Raw genomic sequence first — 20,609 nt, 5'->3', positions numbered from 1 at the left:
TTTGTATTATGAATTCGTACACATTTTATATTGTTTGTAGGTATTGCCTGTCCATATTGGGCAAATACCTCGATCATTTACGAAACTATAGTGCTACAATCTGCAATTGACTTGACAGGCCTTTTTGTAGGTACTTCACATCGTGATGACTCAGCAGGGACAAAAGACTTTGAGAACTTTTAACCTGGATAGCAGTTGCCAAGATCCTCCCACTCCCACTTCATTCCTTCAACTTTAATCTCATTCTTCTTTTCGCTCACTAGTCCCAATTTTAAATTAAAGACCTCTTTTCACACTAGCACCTAATAAAAAGAAAAACTCACCAGTGATAGGCTTAGTGCAAGACGTGCACCGCTTGGCGAACAGTTCCCCAAAGCATTCAGCGCAGTAGGGCTTCTCGTCCCTCGACGTGAACCGCTGGCCGGCCAGCGACGTGCTGCAGTTGGTGCACGTGAAGCACTCGCGGTGCCACGGCTCGTTCTTGTACGTCACGCCGCCTTGCGTGATGATCTGGAAGCAAGGAGGTTGGGGTTAGATGGGAGGGAACTCAGAATAAGGAGGTGCAGGGTTTTTAGTCTATGGTTGGTAGCTTGTTCGAAAATTAAATAGTGGGGAACTGGGCGAAGTTAAGATATTGGGATAAGTAGTCATACTGATCAAAACAAGCTAACATGAGACACAATTTCTCTGCAGGGTCTTCAACATATCCTAGGTTTCCAATGATTCCACGAAACCAATCTTTTAGAAAGCTGTCTGGAAATGTATCGAGATTCAAACCAGTTAACAGAGATTGCTGTTTTAAGATTGCAAGGAACGGATGTGCAGATAAGAAGCTTGTTGCACTGGTAAAATTAATATTAAACACATAAAATTATTAGATCCTCTAACTAGAGTTGCCAACCGTACTATATTATATAGTATTGTACTATATTTTGGCTCTTCGTACTATATACTGTTGAACTAAAATATAGTACACAAAAATACTATATTTCAGTAGGTACACTTTTCACAGTAATAAAACGATGCGCGAGGTCATTTTATAAAAAAATTCAACTATTATGAATTCAAAATTCGCGCTCAAAACCTGCGAGACGGGGCGCGTGGCGCGGCGCAAGATGCAGGCGGGCGGGCTGTACATGTATCCGAACGTGAAGCGTCAAACGTCAAAGTCAAACTGACAATGTCAAAGTTCTTCCTTTTTTCTGTGAAAAAGTTTTCACGTTGCGCGCCGTTGTTTTGTTTTGTTTTGAGTTTCAAGTTTTTTATTAAGTGTTTTGATAATACTGAGATTTAGAAAAACCTAAAAAGACTGTTTTTTCGGATACGAAACAAAAAAAAAGTTGCAAACTTTTGATCCATTAGAAAAGGCTAAAATAACAGAAAACTTTGTAGTATTTATAGATAAATCTTTAAAGTACCTAGATAAATGGTTTAATTTTGAGCATAATAATTGTTACAGCAAGTACAAAAATTTAATTTAAATCAATAAATATCTTTTGATGCCTGTATTCACTGTTGTGGACGTTCTCAACTTAAAATTGAAGTTGGCCATCGACATGGATGAACTTTACTCTGATATTTTAATTGTTAATGAAATATTGCAAAAATTAAAAGATTGTTCTGAATTTCAAAATTTTAGTACTGGCCAAAAATAGCAACATATTTTTAGAAAATCTGAGAATAATTTAAAAAATATTTATAAATTAATAGCCTTCTTACTTTCTATTCCCGCCACTTCGGCGTTTACAGAAATATTTTTTTCTATTATGAACATCAAGTTGCGGGAAGAAAGGAATCGAGCAAAGCTCGAACTAATAAAAAATGAGCTCTTTATTTTTATAAACTTAAACATAGATTGCGAAAAAGCATTTAATACGTTTATATTAGATAAAAAAAACTTTTAAAAGATGCAAAAAGTGCGAAAAAGTACAATTTTTACAAAAATAAAAATAACTGAGTATAACAAATTTGTGATTTATTCGATTTTCAAAAAATGTACTATATTTTTCTTTAGTGTCCTATATTTTTTTATAACTTATTTTGAAATATACTATAATTTGGTGAAAAAATGTTGGCAACCCTACCTCTAACTGCATTAGATGTAAAGTAATGGAAAGTAGTTTAAGAGAAACTTGGTTTGTAATTTACGATAAACGACTTAATTTGTTTGAGATAACCGTCCCCAACCTATATGTATATGGCTGCGGCGGTACCTACTCGATTTTATTCTATATCTTCTGCCATCTAATAGATGCCATCATAGCCTCTTTTCTTGTACGAGTCTCATAGTTTGCGTAAAATACCGAAACTTACAACATCAGTAACGAGTCAGTGCCGTTAACTTTGACAACCAACGATGAGGGCGGCGCGAACAGCCCTGTAGTTCCACAAAGCTTAGCTTCGCCAGCTAGCTTTTATCAGCCACGCTCATCATGTTGCACTTGAATCGGGCGCTACGCGCAACAAGACATGCTCACCTTGTTGCACTTGACGCAGCGCGTGGCGAACTTGTCCTCGTAGCAGCCGGCGCAGTAGATCTCCTGCTCGCGCGGGATGAAGCTCTTGGTGCCGATGGCGTTCTTGCACACCACGCAGCAGAAGCACTTCTCGACACACGTCGCCGGGATTTACTACACGGCTTCATTTGTTTGCGATAAATTTCCAAACCAAAACATCTAAACGCCAGTCGGCAAGCACAGAGAAAATCGAACGTTGACCTTTGCATCTACAACCAATCACGATGTCTGCCGCCGGTCTGATTAAACCTATCGAGTAGAATGGCCGAGACAGTACCCTCGGTCGCAGAATAACAACTAGTAGCGGCCGAACACTCGGTCAATCGCTAGATCGCTAGCCGTTCATTATTGGTCGTGGATCATCCGAGGATCTTGTCTTTGGTGTAACAAGGACACAAGACACGCTCACCTTGTTGCACTTGACGCAGCGCGTGGCGAACTTGTCCTCGTAGCAGCCGGCGCAGTAGATCTCCTGCTCGCGCGGGATGAAGCTCTTGGTGCCGATGGCGTTCTTGCACACCACGCAGCAGAAGCACTTCTCGTGCCACTGCCGGGTCTTGTACTCCATCTTCTTGGTGCCTGGAATTGGGAGATAGGGGGTTTAATTATTTACAGTTATAGTCATTTACACAATCCAGTGGACTAAGTATGGGGACGCCTTTGCCCAGCATTGGGACACTTATATTATGGATTTGTCGCAAGACACTTATATTATGGATTTGTAGCAAGCCTGGATGAAAAAACATCCAGGCTTGCTACTCCAGTTAACAGGGAGCTAGGCTGGCTGAGCTGAAAGTATATAGGGGGATATGTACAAAGGTTCCATGTACAGGAGGAGCTCCACCCTCCCCTCATGCAAGTTGTATAACGGAGAGGTAGTAGTGGAAAATTTCAAGAGGTCAATAAGCTCTAGATGTTGAGCCGATCCGATCAACTGATGTTGCTTTGAATTTAAATATTTAGGTAAGTACGTAAGCAAATTCATACTACTTATTATCTAGACAAGTACCTCGCTATTCAAGATATTGCTATCAATAAACCTACTTAAATAATTGCTCGTGTGCTTAATTCAAAAACCTTAAAAGGCAAACAATAAAAGAGGTGGGTGTTATTTATCCTATCTGCATACATAAGCTTAGCTATAAACCGTGTTATAATTTTGTAATTAACATGTAATTTTATGGCTGAAAACTCTATATGGGGGCAATTAAGAGTGTGTAACAGATGGATGACCCATGTTTAAAGTTCACTATTTTAACAGGTTGTTGATACCTGCATTCGTAGAGAAAGACTTGCCTTATGACAAGTAAGTAAGAAATAGCTTCATCAGAATAGACCTTACTCAAATTTCTTCACATGTAAGTGCAAAATGAAATCTCAAAACAATCTGTTCCATATATTATGTACAGAAGTATCTTAGATAATGTGTAGGGTACCCCAAAACTGCACGCAAATAGCTTTCACGTGTGAATTCCCATCCGCCGATACACTTTGTTTTCAAGAGTCTTTCCGCCATGATGTGGCGTGCTTCCGTGCTGTCAGCAGGAAACATTCGGGGCCCAAGGTCACTGGAGGTATACGTCGACTTTACTACATAATATCATTTTTATGGATAAGATAAGACGTCATACGTCATATAGCGTGGGGATGACCAGCAGTGTTAAAACATATGCTAGCTGCAGATGCATTCTAGCTATAGGTAACTGCTGAAGAACTGGTAACGGCCTTAAAAAAGTACCTTGCTAGTATGTTCTAGATGAGGACGGCCAAGAGCTAGGGAGAGACCCATGACCTGGTAGACGGGCTATGTAACCAATTGGCCAACACTGATGATGACTACCTCTAATACAACGCAATAAGTGACATGTTTGCGCTTGATCCGAAGCTTCGTATTCGCGAATTCGGAGTAGACTGCTGCGTGCAAGGAGTCCTTGAAACTGGTGAGATGGATATTAGGACAATGCACGCGAGCGCGACCCTACTCCGTCAAGGAAAAGGGCTTTAAATCGATGGGAAGTGAAAGTTTCCATAAGAAACGACTACATATTGGCATTCATTGGTAGTTTAAAATTATCGATAATAAGTTCACTCAATCGAATCGATATAAGTACCTTATACCTAATGATAAATGAAAGTTTCACTGAGCAAGGCTCTATGAAGCTACCTATTGTGTTTATCACTGAAACTTTCCAACGTGTATTTGTGTGGTTGTATATATCTTAAGCTAGTTTACAAGACTCTTCCGTGTCTGAAATCACTATCAGCTATCACCGATGTAGTTTATGATTATAAGGGATTCTTCTTTACAACCTGGAAATTCAACGTTTCGATGTTTCTTTCCAAATTTGGCTTTACATATCAATGTAAGCTGCTGTAATCGAATTGGTTCGATCGAGCCAAAGTGAAGCGCTTGCAATTAAAAAACCTATATATGCCGTGGAATTCCAATAAGATATCGGTTTCATTTTCTAAAAACAAATCGATAAACTTCTCAGGACAATGATCGAATTTGGTTTGCAAATTATCGAATGTATGACAGGTCGATCCCCTGAGGATGACTAATTGACTGACTGGATTCGCAATGTGGACCAGTGATTAGCATAGCACAATGCAGTGTGGGTGATGTCCAACGGTAATTTACTGGCTATTTGGGTCAATGGAAATTAAGGGAAAAACCAGGCCAGTACCTACTTACAATATAATTATCGGTTCATAAAACATTTTCATCATGCTCATGTAAGACGATTGTTAAAACCTTTCCTCATGTAGGTAGGTAGGTATATTAAATCCATAACGTTTAGGCATGGTAATAAAAATGTAATAAAATCCAACAGAAATGGAAATTCAAGAAAACCTTTAATGGTTATGGTTTTATTCGTCTTCGGAAGAAACCATACTACCTACAAAGTTATATTCAGTTGAACGTTGAACCAAGTTTATGAAAACTCAATAAGGACTAAACTACGATGAAATGTCGTATAGTGTTCACTGGTCGGTATAAGTAGATATGACTGTATATTCAGTAGGTAGGTAGTTAGGTACAGATACTACTGATATTGATTGATTCTAAAACCTCATGTAACTAAATAAGTACCTGGGTAGTCTTCTAGTCTTATGTTTGCGGTTTGGCACTCTGACTCATAATTTGAGCTGTGTTTGATTTGAGGTCGCAATCATACTTTAATGCAATGTAAAATTACAGGAAATATTTTTATAATGAGAGGCATTATAAGAATTTGACCACGTAGTTAGGTGAAAGTATTTTTTTGTAGCTCTATATCTCAGGCGGGTAGTATATTTATTATTTAAAGGTATATTCCTTAAAATCCTTATTAGGTACTTACGCTAGGTAACATTTACATAATTAATTGGTAACAATTAACAAAACAAGTTCTTAATGAAAATATGAGTGTCAAGGATTGCTTAAAACTTAACTGCATTTCAACTGAATATGCACCATGATAATTAAAATCAAGGGCAATACTTAAAAATCAATTTGGCCAAAGCGAGAATCAGCAGCTAATCATTTTTTTTTAATTAATTTCTGAAAATTATTGGTTTGTGCGTATTTTATTGACCTGCCTTTGGCCCGATCTCTTTTTAATATAATCACGTGAAAATCGTACTTCCCGGTACTTACTAGTAGGTATTACAAACCATACAACATATCTAGCAGTTTACTTTACCAATTTTACCTATGTACATACGTATTTCTAGTACAGTTAGTGTTTGTAGAACACAATGGTACATCCCACGCTTGGTCTGACATCACTCGGCCATCGATGGTCGGCCGAGGACATACAATTACAAACACCTATCTGTTCTAAAATTTGCTTACAGATTAGATACCTTATGGTTTTGTGTAGGTGTTAAAGGTATTATATAGCATTTATGGCATCGATGCATTGTTCTACAGAAGTCCTTATCTATAAGTAAATACTTGAAAACATAACACAAAAACATGAATTGATAGGTAAGATAGGATTAGTTGGTAGGATGTAGTTAATAAATTAGAAAAAACTAAATGAAAATCGGTTCAGCCGTTTGGAAGCTACGGTAGGAAAGAAAAACACACACATAGGTACTTATAACATCATATTTTTGCGGCTACGGTAAAATACCCGGTGCTTACCAGTTTTGATTAAAATGATAGAGCCCGTTTGTGTGTTTATTGGATTCTATTTTTGCTCAAATCGAACATGAAATATTTCGTGGGTAGGTAAAGTTGATTGTAAAAAGTCCTCCTAGGTTCTAGGTAATTTGCTACATGCAGTCTGTAATTTTGTACTTAATTTTGTTCATTATATTATTTCCTAACATGGTATGTTATTTTAAGTTAAAGTAACTACGCGAATGTAGTTGCTTAATGAAATAGTTTTGGGCAAAACTAGTTTAACAAAAGTTTGTTTGTTTAAGTGAATGATAAAGATTTTTTGTCTGAAACTTTGAAGATAATGAATAATATTATACCTACATGATATTATTATTATCTATTCTTATTCTACATATCATTAATGGAATATTTAGATTGAGTTATTGCAATGCATTCTCACGTCTATCGACACTCGACAAGCGGTTTTGTGTAGGTGGCTCCACCTGTTGTTAGGTCAACAGGCCTATTCGTTAAAATATCTACTCAATTAATTTACCAAATCGTATTTAATTAAAGGTAAGTACTCGCATAATGCCTATGCCTACGTAGTCTACGTATCTATTTAACAACGTATTTAGTTCTCAATATCATTTACCGCTATTTTATAATCATGATACCTACCTACCTTCCTTATTTTTTCCTATAAGTACATATGGAAGATGTCATGCCATTGTCAAGTACTTCATAAAACTTTGTGGCAAGTCCGTGAGACATGAGCCGAAGTTCCTAGCACATCCCGACACAGAAGGTATTGGAGGTTGGAGGCCAGCTATAAACCGAACTGCATGCAAGTCCACACAATAACGACAGATCGGCACGCCATTTTGAGAACGCTATCGCCCACGTTGCTCCGCCGCGCCGTATGCAACCGATGCAGTGAGCGAAACTGCACGTGATTTAGTCTTGCCTGTCGAGATAACAGACTTTTATTGATGCTCATGAAACTTACGTTTCTTGCACGAAAGTACGTATCGGTTCCTGGGGGTTACTTTACCTTGACAAAGTTTTAGGTATATGAAGAATTGAAGTTATATGACAGCTTTTGTTTTTTATCAAGCTAGAATGTCCGTAGGATAGATCTCCTAAATAAGTAATTTGAATCCGAAAACAATAGGTATAAGTAGGTTACGATACGTTACGATCGCAATACGTTTTTAATTAACTCAATCAATTCAGTCGATGATGATCGATGCATCAACTCACAATGTCCGCCGCACTTGTCTCGGCTACCTCTTAATGAACATGACGAAAACGATTGCCTAATAATGAGAATGACGTCAATTAAGATGATCCTATGTTTGAACAGACTCTAGTATTGGACCATTAGCTTTGGTACCAGGAAATCAGAAGTGGCTAAGGATTCTGATGGATTACTCACTAGGGCGCGAAGGTCAAGGCGGACCGCCCGACATCTGGCCATTGACCATACATATAGTCTTGACGGTCTACAGACGACTTTTTAAGTGTCAATGCATGACGTCATCAGTGCTAATTTCACGAAAATTGATTCAAGTGCCGATTAACCTGGCTTTGCATTGATTGGCCTTAATACATTGAGATTGGACTTGCAATAATTCTGTGATGTTTAAATTTTAGAAGTGCATACGAGTACCATACCGATACCAAGAGTACAAATAACGCATAAAAAAACATTAGTAATTTGATCGAACTAAGTTCAATGCCGAGTACCTATTATATGGAGCAGAGACTATCGATTATCGATCAATTCCCCATGTAAAAATACCTTCTATATAAATCTGCAGCTGATAATAATATAAACTATAACTCCGAATTCGGAGGTTAAACAGAATATAATATGCCAGCATCGATCCTTCGTATTGGGCAATAAACATATTTTATAGCTGTTTTTGTAGGACGAGTACAACCACCTTTTTAATAATCGTACTTTCGTAGACATGTATAAATAAATAAATAAACAGTTACTTAAGTGGGTAAGTAAAAAAGTAGCCCTGAGCTTGAAACACTGGAAACCTTTTTGGTCACAAAACTCGACGACTCGACTACCTTATACATTCGTGTAATGATAATGTTCCAGGCCGTCTAATAGCGCCTATGAATATTCCCATCTAAAAATGTAAACACTGTTCAAATTTTAAATTAAAAACAAAATGAATAATATTATTGGGGCTACTTGGTGTCGGAATTTTATAGGTGAAACTTTTTCATTGCCCGTGAACAACGTATGGAAACTAACAGCTATGATATTTAATTCTATACTTATGGTTAACAAACATACATAAATTTACGTATTATACTGTTGTGCGGTTACACTTTCGCTAATATTGAGGTCCACCTACAAGCCCTGTTACTGTGGGTGAAACCTGTAGTTTATCCTTTGTGAAAGTATATCATTGTCAATCAATTGTTAATCAATCATCTCATTTATTTTTCTTTGTACTACTGTAACGTGTAACGGTAACAGAATCCTACAAAAACTGCCAGTTAAAAATGTACACAGAAATCACATAGAAATGAACTTATCACAGCCATTCTATAATAGATCACGCGACACGACGACCTCGTAATTTGTGCTATAATAATAAAATAAGGAATAATATGAAAAAAAAATAACAAACATGCAAGTGTCGTAAACAACTGCACGGTCACGGTCAACACATACAAATTAACTTTATATCATTTTATTTTAAAACCACAATATGAAACCCTTTAAGGAGATATTTTTTAGGGCATATTTTTCAATAGTCAGATAAAAGTTATATGTGGAATAATTCTAATGCTGTCGCATCTGAATGTTTGTATAAGACAGTGACAGCAACAATTTTATTGCTCAGATAACATTTATCTGACCATTGAAAAATCAGCCCTTAGCTGATTAAAAATAGATAAGTATTTGATTGGTCGTTCATTGCTCACTGCTGTCAGTATAGGATTTATTACGGCTAGCCAGATGTCTAATTAAAAGTTTAGAAGAGGCACATGTATAAAACCGTCCATTCAGTAAAACATATTTCATATCCATCTTATAATTACATTTAATAGCAAAGCGATATGGTTTTGTAGTGTTTCTTTTGCAGTTATTTATATAGCGCATAAAAATCAACCTATATTATATACTTATGTATTTTTTACGTAATTAGGTACCTACCTACCTACTCATAAATCTGTCCAACCACAACTGTTAGGTTAAGGTTATATTTATTGAATTAGAAAATACCATATAAGTCATTCGTGTGAAAAAAATAATAACACATAGGTACTTTGCAAGTATGTTCACATTCATACTCGTTGGTATAATTTGTCAAAGATGACTCGAACTCACTTTCATGTTATGTATTTTTTTTTCTGTATGAGTATTAATTGCTATAATTCCGCGATCGCATAATACTTTAGTTGATTTACTAGTTCATTACATCTAGGGAGGCCTTCGATACACCCCAGCATTCAGTATCAGTATAATAACATAGCATTCTGAGGTCGGCAGACGAAACCTTAATATGTCACGAACTAATTTTGATTGTCTATGTTATTCAAAGAACAAGGACGAGTGGTGTATTGTTGTTCGTTTTTGGAAGCGAGTTTTTTTAAATCTTTGCGGTAGTAAATAATTATGGTTCAATAACGAAGATGTTAGGAAGTTAAGTCACGACTCGCTATTTCTCAATAGCATATAGGTAATGATTCAATGACTTTGTTTAAAAAAAACCACATACATAGTTAAGTACTTACCTGCCTACTACGTATTAATTAAATTTATACGCTTGTGACGACTGCGGTAACGAAATCATTTGTTTTAACATGCAATACAAATATTTGGCTTTTTATTATAAACAGGTAATATTTACAGTGCTATATGATTTAGCATTCACTTTCGTTTAATTACACAGTTCAACGGCTTCCCTTCATCGATAAAAGAGTAAAAGCGTAAAAAAGTTTTCACTTTCAAACTTCATTATTTTATTCTTAAACGTTGGTTTTTGAAACCAGTTGTTGTAGAAAGTTGACTTTCCGCGGGAGAATAGAATTATACATAAAATATTATAACTCTGACCTCTGAGTATAATCGTTTTGTAATCACTTCCGGACTCAATGACCTCACAATGTCACACTGCATTCTAGGTATTTTTTCTTGATAAAATTAAGTCAGGCAGAAGTCTCTCTTAGTTAATTAATATTTTGAGCTCCATTAAGCACTTATCTAATGCAGATTTACCTAATCTGAAAACATGCCTCATCTCATTATTTACTTTTAATAAAACAAAAAATGCACCTGCTATGGTTTTCCTAGGGTCCCCGAGCATGCAGTCATCCCTGAGGGCACAACAAAACTTCTTGTTTTCCCTTTCGGCGGTAGCATTTGGCAGGAACATCGACAGTATGGCCACATCCTCGTTGTTCTCCCGTGCCCGCCTAATCCGATCTTGACCGACAGTCTTTGTAGTCAAATGCAACCTCCTTTTGAAGTCATCACTTAGAACATCGGCAGACATGGTGGCACAAAACTTTTTACAAAATAAAAAAGAAATAAATAAACCGCGCGAAACTCGTGTCGAGTTTGAATGTGGAAGGAGCGAGCGCGGCGGGTGTAGGCTTCGCGGCCCTCTGTGCTACTGATGCGAGTCTACCGGTGGAGCCGAAAGACTGGGCAGCTAACGGCCCCCTCATGCAAATAATTGATAACTTGATAAGATATGCTGGAGAAAGATTAATGCCAATAAAGGAGTTTAGGCCTTGTATGGAAAGCCTTGAGTAATCATCAACACATATTGCCCATGATATTTAATGAAAGAGGCAAAGAAACATACTGAAAACCTTGGTTAGTGCTTTGTGATAAGTAAGTATGTGACTACCAAGCACACCTGGCATCACGTTTTCACGTTCGTGTACTCCGATAACAGTATTATTCCGTTTTAATAACCGAAGAAATAACAAATTAAAAATAAAATCTGACGATTTTTTGTGAAAAAAATATACACAACAAAACAAAACAAATCTATATCATTAGTAGCACGCACAACTTTCGCTTACTGTTGATAGATTATGCAAATCAGCATCAATTAATGTGCTGATAATCTCCATCTCCACGTTAATTGATCACTCAATTGATTCCTCTAACTAAAGACTTCTCTCGTATCTCGCCCGAAACAACACAAAATAACACCAGATATTTTAGTTGGATTGTGTTATAAAAAATACCTACGTTTAGAATGGTAAGAATCAATATGAACCGACATAATATAACGTTTTTAATAATTGTGTAAGTACTAATAAGTGGGTTGTATCGTTCGCCCAATTCTTAAACAGGATTATCTAAATTAAAATATAAGACTTTTCTGTTTGATGTCGCTAATACTATAGAATAATGAGTTCCTAATACTGCTTATTCTATGCTAATATAGTGCCTTTTTACACCTACTGAGTAGGTACAGTAGCGAGACAGAAATATCCTCGGCCGAACACTTTCATTGGTCGAGGTTCGGCCGAGGATACTGTCTCGCCATTCTACTCGGTAATCAGGGTGTTAGTGTTAAACGAATGTTTCTGATGATCTTGAGATGAACCTTTAAATGGATTTGACACTGTGATATTTATTGGAGTCACCTCACGTGTGTTCATGAATAAAACACTCTAGCGACATTAACTGCCTACACTACTTTATAATTTTCCAATGTTTTCGCACCGCTATGAATCGTTTGTTTATCCAAATCCATTTTTCGATTCTTAACACTTCCCAAAGGCATGGTGGTGGACTTCTATGATTTTTTAAGATTCACATTTTAAGTTTTGTTAGATCTATTGCCTGATATCTCGTTTAAATTGCCCTGACCCTGACAGAACAAAATCGGTCAGGCAGTTTTTTAATGATGCGAAAAGATTAATTTTGTTACCTAGGAGATTTTTTTGTATCCTGAAATATGATCACGATGTTATCATAGTGTGAGTGTGTTACTGAGAACTTATCCTTATATACCTTAGATACTGAGAAGTATCTTTTTTACGATTCACGATCAGTTACATAATAAGTATATTTATTACTAGTACATATTCAAAAACCGATATGGTTCGCGACCTATCACGTGAGTTAAAATGTACAGCGTACTCTGATACCCCTTCGGGGATTACAGTCGTGAGCACATTTACGTATGTGTGTATATTTATTATTATTTAACGTTAGGTACAATATCAATATTTTGCAACATCCTGCACTTATTATAATGTATTTAATTGTATAAAATACTTAACATACGGAGCCCACACACCCATCACAAGAGAACTTGAGCATCGCTAATTTGTTTTTGTATGGAAATTATTCCCATCTACATGTTTCTTACATCACTTCATCGCCTAAGTGATTTTTCATGGTAATTCTGTTTTGTCACGCGGATTCACGAAAAGAACAATAAATTACGTTTCTTAAAAAGTTAATTTGCATAGAAGAAACAACCTTTAAGTATGAATACATTCAAATATTTAGGTATCATGTAAATAAGTACAGTTACGAGTAAAAAAAACAAATTAAGTTCCCTAAAAGTATAACACTGTAATTAAATAGGTAATCAATCCGTTCCTGTTTAATATGTATTGCGATCAAATATCCAACCTCATTTTTAGTAGCCTCGATAGGAAAATACATTTTAATTAAACAAACATTAATACTGTTTACCGGAGAGCCGATTGCCCACACGCGATGACTCAGAAAAATACTAAAGTTATCGTAGACACACTGTCAGGGACTTTTATTAATTTATCGTCGGTGTCATCTTCGTAATAAAACGCAGTTTTTTTGTTGTTGTAGGTGGGTACTTATTAGTGTCACTTATTATGTACTGACTGAGAGATAATGTTAAAAAATGTACAATAAGTTTATGGTTCAAGTAAACTTAACTCTACAACTGTAAAGATATAATGAAATTATTGCTTTAGAAATATAATCTTATTTTGTTTAATTGAAAAAAAAACCTGCTACGTTGCGTTTCCTGCTACGGCGTAGCGGCGTACCTCGGGAACAATGCAGATCCAAATGCAAATAAATGTAATTGTTTGATTGATTAATTAATTAAGAATCACAATTTAAAAACCACATAAGTATAAAGTATATGGGGAATGTGGATGGATGCAACCTGGTGTACCGGTGCAGTGTGCACCCGACGCGACCAAAACAAGGATCGACTATACATAATATAAATACCTTTAGATATATTTAGCGGTTTAGCTTTAGATAATATAGTAGCATAGATACAACGTATTGGTTATTACATATCTAGCTGTATTCATCCATTATATTATATTACTAAGTTCATAAAAAGAACAAAAAACCTTTATAAACAGCACAAAGCCTTTAATAATCATGGTTATAATTTATATTCACAGATGTCACGTAGTTTAAACAAATCTATTTTACTTTATAACAAAAAATGTTAGGATGAGGATTCAATGACACCCACAGGTTTTCCAAAAATACGAATGATCATCTCTAATTGAATAGACTCACGCAAACATTCTGACTCACTATTGAGGATACTAGATTATAGTTGGTTAAAACCATGTTTAAATAAAAAAAATACGCAAATATTACTGGATGCTGAACCAGTTGAAATAACGGTTTAAAGTAATTTGTGTATTTGTTACTGTTTCATACATATATTATCACGAAAAAAAAAACTTATAGTGAGTTACCTAATAAAGCTAACAATACATAATGTGCGAATTGCGTTTCGTGATAATGGATTAAATGGATGTACATATTTTTTAATGTTTCGGATGAAATGTTGATTCTGTGGTTGAATACAAGTTAATGTACCCTAATGAACTTTCTACATGATGAATAGAATAATTATTATATCTATTAATTATCCTTGAAATTCCTACGAAATGTTGTCTATAAATGCCGCTATTAGCAATAAATCCATCCATTCTGCATGTGAATATTCAGTGTTTTTGAAACTTTCAGTGAAAATGTAGAGATCTATATAAAATATCATAGGTATGTTAGTTAACTACACGTGTAATCTAGGGTTAAACTGTAACAAATTATTTATGTTTGTGTTTACACAGATTAAACGTTTACAGTGTCCTCGTGTTTCGCGAATTTAGTGTGTGTTTGCAAGATTTCTTATTTGTACGCCATTTGTCTTAGTTTCTTGGCACTGTTTATTAGGTAAGCAGAGAAATTCGGTGTTTGTTTTGATTTTAATTTGTAAGGCAGGTTCACTACTATTTTAATGAGAATTTTCAACCTCAACTGATGTATTTTTTGGTTCTACCGATCAAGACTTGATTTATGGCCTCGACGGGATTTTTTTAAATTAAATTGTTTAGCAGAGTTGCAATAGATAAAAACTTAAGTCAATATTGCTGAGACAAACCAGTAGAAGAGATGCAAAATGGAAGCAAACAATTACTACTCGATGCAATAATCATTGGCAAGGACGGAACACGAAATATTTTCTCATATTTCCTGTAAATCAATTTGTATTTTCTTCCGACAGCTATCCGAGTTCATACATATAAAAGGCGAGGCTAGCCCACTGCCATTGAGCAGGGCCTTTTTTCTCAACTCTCGGAATAGCCGAATCACCTTAGCACTTCTATAAAAAGGCTGGGTAAGTGAACATCCTATATATGGTCAGTTTGGTTAACCCGTATCGTTTTACAAGATCATTGGCAAGATCGTGAAGTGTGTGATGTGTAATTGTGTATAGGGTTTGGTCATGCATGTGTTATATAAGCACATAGTACTCGTCTGATATATATATTTTTTTATATTAATGGCTACCTCACAAAAAATCTGCGTGTTCATGGTTTATTAAGAAAATGTAGACTAGCACTAGTTGAATTTATGATTTTACAAAATTATAGTAATCAACTTTTTTTATAAGCATCATAGTCCAGGCCTCTTGGGAAAGGCCTAAATCCAGCAGGGGACGATTATTGGCTGTTGATGATATTACTTATTCCTATAGAACCAATGGCATGATTAATGAACTAGGCAAAGCTAAATTGTATGTCGTATACAGCAATTATTGGTTTTTACATTTACTATTTCATATTCAAATGTATAGCTATGTAGGGACCTATTTACTTACTTAATTTATTTGCAATTTACAGGTAGCTTAAGATTGAATCCATATTAGGTTGCCAAGTAAACACCATTAATTTAAAGTAAATAGACCGAGCTTCTAGGGCTAAGTGAGTTATGCTAATCACGCAAACGCTATTGCGATGTGTTTCTCTACAAAGTTTCCCGTCATTAGTTCAATCCTACTCAACGTATTAGTAGTAATTACGACGTAAACCTACATTCTGATTTTATCGCTTCAATTGATATCTTTGTGAAAACTAGCGTCATTTGTATTTTTAGATTTTGGGTTATTCTGAGTACCTATGATTAACTATGGAATGTGTTTCTGACTTGTGTAAGATGTAAACTGAGTTTTCAACTTTTCAAGACGATTAGCAGGCTCTACACTCTATCTACCCGGATGGCGCGATACCTCTGACTGCAAACGCTATGACTCCTTACTCTACAGGTACTTAACCCTACCAGTGGTCTAAACAACGCCACCATATTTTCAAATTCATGCTATTAACTTTACTCTAAAACTCACCGGCACGGAACACCTCGCCGCATCCATCGCAGCGGCTAGCAAACTGAGCGTCGTAGCAGTTGCCGCAGTAGATCTTGTCCAGCTTGGAGCCGAACTGCTTGTCCACCAGCGACACGCGGCACTTGGCGCACAGGAAGCACGCCTCGTGCCAGTGCTTGTCCTTGTACGACAGATCCTGTAAGGAGGTTGGCGGTTAGACGCAGAATAAGGAGTTGGGTTGCGCGCGTGATTGCAGACTCCTTGGAAGGTTTATTAAGAAAAAGTAGTTGCAAGGAGGATGAGGTGCTGTAATGAAGATGTGGAAAAGTTAAGACGCAGAATAAGGATTCGCGGGTCGATCGGAGTGCAAACTCCTTGCAAGGATTATTAAGAAAAAGTTGGTGTTGCAACCATGTGGTTTGGGAATGTACGGGTTTTGCTATTTATGAAAACGAAAAAAAGTTTACGTTTTCTCCTGTCATCTGCATACATTATCTGATAAAAGTTTCATGGTAGTTTCCATAAGAGGCGCCACTTAGATGTGGAAAGGTTGTTTATGAAATTAAGATAGATTTCGCATAGATTTGGCCAGGTTTTTTTTCATTAGGTCATGTAGGGCTGTGTAGAGTGTGTAGGGCTGATTCTTGAGATTGTCCTAATATGTTCGGTATTGGATGATTATAGGCTATCTAGTGAAGATGATGATGATGAAAGACATTTTGAGGTAGACTGTAATTAGTCTGACTTAACGTTAAGTACATAATTTTTCAACATGAATATCTTAATAATAATTTTGGATTTGATTTTAATTTGGTTTCGCCAATAGTTCGTTTTGTTAGTCACGAATCAACGGATTGGTTATTCACATACTAGTGATTATAGGTAAGTACGGTTTACACTGTTTTAAACCTTGAACTTAGGTGCATGACATCACTTTATATCAAAAGACAAAGATATTAATTATAGTGTAGTCTCAGTGTAGATCAGAACATCCAAATTAAAGTATGTTGCCGCGTGGGCGTTGGGGTTTGATTAGATGTTGTAATATTTCACGAAAACTGATGGTTTTTATATCTTTGCCCTTTTAAGAGCAGCCGTCTAACATGAACTTGCTTAATTAAAACTTCCATCTTCGTTACAAATATGATGCGATAGTTGAATCTGTAGCAATTAGTGGAATGGAAATGGGCTGGGAGTAATAAACTTATAACGTCCATAAATATCGGGTATAAGAAGATCAATCGTAGCCAGCGATTCCGGCGAGCATAAAAATTGTAATAAATTCATCCTGTCATCGGGCGCGCCGCTGATCTTCAGTTTCAGTTTCACGACCCGACTCCCCCAGATCTATTCCTGGGCCAACACCACGAAAGCTACACCAAACGCCGTTTAAAACTCTTATGTCGTAATGTAAATAAAATATGAATGTTTATTTTGGACGATTACGAAACACAATACTCCAAAACCTGATTCATAGATAAATCTCAAGAGAATCTACCGACAGCTCCAGCAACCGCTGTTCAAGGTTGCTAAACGAAAACATTAGAATAATCACCGCATCCAGAAATAGGTTTTCTCGTAGCAACCGACAATGTTGTGAAACTTTGCAGCTTTTAACTTTAATATTGGCAGCTGTATCCATACAACATGTAGCATTTACATAAACATTGCGAACGCCCTCATTGATCTTTCAGCTCAGCGTTTCAGACGGGCGAAGTTCTTTGAAAACCAATACTGCGTAGCATTCAATGTCACCAGCGATGGGTTCCGCTCATCTGGCATAATCTTTATTGACCAAAACTCATTTCGCATAACTCGTATGGTCTAAACTTTTTTGGCCGAACCATCACTTTGCCAAGACTTATGTGGCATAAGGCTCGTTTCGTCTAAAACTCTTTAGGTACAATCTTTAAACACCTAAGTATCGTTTGCTCAAATTTATGTTCGTCTATACTTATGTATAATCTTGTTTCTCCTAATGTTATCTTAATAAATAATATATTAAGTATGTAGTAAATGTACAAATTGTGGTATTTTTCTCCTACATCCCGAAAATCACGATATTGTATGATCAAAAAATCGAAAGTTAACGACCAATATAATTATTACAAACCCCATGAGATCGAAACCTAAAAATAGGTGCGGCGACGAGCAAAGCGAGGAGGAGCGTCTTAGGTGCACATGTTCATCAAAACCAAAGCGGAGCGCAGCGAAGCGGATCGAAGCGGAGCGGAGCGTTTTCCAAACAGCGGAAACAATACAAGGCACCAGTTTGCGCTATGTAGGGAAACGCTCCGTCAAAGTTAAAGCCAAACGAATATTAATACTTTGTATAAACCTATGCCATAGCATTATTAGGCTATTCAAGATTTGGCCATACCATTATTAGGCTAAACAATGTTATGCGAAATAACTTTTTACTAAACGTCATTTATGCCATACGATTTTCGGCGTAACGAGACTTTGACCAAACGTTACTATGCAATACGAGATTAGGCAAAAAAATCTTATGCCAAAAAAGGTAGAACCCACCAGCGATTTGTATTTCGAATCGGAAAGCGTCGATCGTAACCTTGGCTGTCGCTAGCGGCAACAATAACAGGGAGTAAACATCGAGGGGTGCAGCTGTTCGACTCTTCGGATCTGACAGGGAAAGTCATCCGGCGAAGTGTTGAGATAAATGCGCGGTGTTTGGGCGGCGCGGGGCGGCGGAGCGGCGGCGGCTTGGCAGCGGCGCGGCGCGGGCCGTGTGCACCCGCACCACGCACTCGGGGAATGTAGGCCGGCTGGAGTGACATAGCTAAATTTGACCGGTGTAACAAAGCGAGATGCGAATGCCGAAAATTCTTATCGCTCTAATTATGTCGAGATTGATGCACATGAAGTACCCGAGAAGTCGACGATAATGAACGTGATTGAGTCGATTGAACTCTTGACAAGATGTTTAATCATGCGTGTAAATAATTTTCTAAATTATTAAACTATACCGTCAATCAACCTGTCAACTAATTAAGTGCTCGTTTTAGCGCGAAGGTTAGCACAGCGATACATGTCAACAACTCAAGAAAATGCAATTTATAGGACATCAAATTTTTAAATGCTGTTATTCGTGTCGCGATAAAGTTTACATGATTTACACCCGTTGTGTTTTGCAATTCCTGTGTATTTTTAGATTGTTTTGATATGTGATCTGAACATTTACTGAGGAGGAATGTAGAGGTTACTTTGGAAAATGATAAATTGTAAAAGTAAGTATATTTTATGTGAGCAACCTAGAAAAAATTGATGACGTTAAGGAATCAGAGAAGTTTGATATAGCGGGTGATTTAGGGCCACTTACCATACCAACATAATAAAGCTAGATTTAGTGTTAGATCTCGATTTCTTCGATAAATTATTATGGATTAACGTTTCTTAAATCTAGATTTGACACTGAATCTAGATTTAATATTTTAGTGTAAGTGACCCTTAAATGCTATAGCTGACCTTGGAGTCGATGCCGATGGTCTTGCTGCACTCCTCGCAGCCGTTGGCGAACACGCTCTCGTAGCACTTGATGCAGTAGGGGTGGTCATCGCGCAGAACGTAGCGCTGCCCGGTGAGCGACTCGTCGCACTGCCAGCAGCAGAAGTGCCCGCTGTGCCAGTCCTTGTTCATCGCCTTCGTGTACTCGCCACTGAAAATGAGCTGCAACAAACATAGCGAGCTGTTAGCGCGCTGCTGGAGACAAGTCTTCGGGTGGACACACGGTTAATTGATTGTGTCAATATACCTTTAATGAGTCCGGGTATGTGCGGGTGGCCAATAACGGAGGGTGAACACATGAGGAGGTCACTAGGGTCGGAGCACAGTCACTAAGACGCACGGGCGCGGGCTGGCCACCGCGACACATACCCGTCATCGTTGGTGTTGGTGGTGTTGGTCTCCTGGATCTCGGTGACCGTCACCTCGCCGTCCTTGGACTCCCTGCGCTTGGAGGTCTTCTTGACCTTCCTGGTCTTGCGCTCGGTGGTGGTGAATTGGACTTGAACGTCTACGTCGGCCATGGCAGTAGTCGGTTCTGCCTACGGATTGATTGCGAATACGAGGAAAGCGATATCTCCGGACGCGGTCACGACCCGAATTCGAATGGCGAGTAGTCCCCGGATCGCGTTCAAGAATTATTCCAGAATATTTAGTGGCGCACGGCGTTGCGTCTCGGTGGGGGGAGTTTGGGATTTAAATTTGGAAGAGTGACGGAGAGGGCAGGTGCGCGGGCGGTGGTCCCGCGGCGGCGGCGGCGGCGGCGGCGCGCGCGGCGCCTCGCTGGGACCGCACTCACGAGCATTCTATAAAGGGACGAATTGGGACTAAATGCCACTCGTAATAGTTATG

The 20,609-nt window shown here is 37.5% G+C and overlaps 1 protein-coding gene across 12 annotated transcripts in view; it reads right to left on the bottom strand.

Annotated features, from left to right (window-relative positions):
* LOC105388284 (four and a half LIM domains protein 2) overlaps nucleotides 1–20,609 on the bottom strand; it is a 77,887-nt gene that overhangs the window by 1,569 nt on the left and 55,709 nt on the right. For 10 of the 12 annotated variants that reach the window (XM_048629203.1, XM_038122400.2, XM_048629200.1 and 7 more), the window contains 4 exons: nucleotides 19,722–19,922; nucleotides 16,257–16,431; nucleotides 2,926–3,095; nucleotides 324–510 (listed from right to left, as the gene is read on the bottom strand). In XM_048629203.1, the coding sequence (XP_048485160.1) occupies nucleotides 324–510; nucleotides 2,926–3,095; nucleotides 16,257–16,431; nucleotides 19,722–19,922 (733 nt within the window). Of the gene's footprint in view, nucleotides 1–323; nucleotides 511–2,925; nucleotides 3,096–10,918; nucleotides 11,259–16,256; nucleotides 16,432–19,721; nucleotides 19,923–20,129; nucleotides 20,409–20,609 lie in introns of those variants that run through there. The other 2 variants (XM_011559170.3, XM_038122404.2) reach the window with 2 other exon arrangements.

The sequence above is a fragment of the Plutella xylostella genome, chromosome 22 (genome assembly GCF_932276165.1).
Source record: "Plutella xylostella chromosome 22, ilPluXylo3.1, whole genome shotgun sequence".
In the NCBI taxonomy this organism is placed as follows: domain Eukaryota; kingdom Metazoa; phylum Arthropoda; class Insecta; order Lepidoptera; family Plutellidae; genus Plutella; species Plutella xylostella.
Note: the sequence above shows the minus strand (reverse complement) of the source record. Positions and strands in the feature narration are given on the sequence as shown.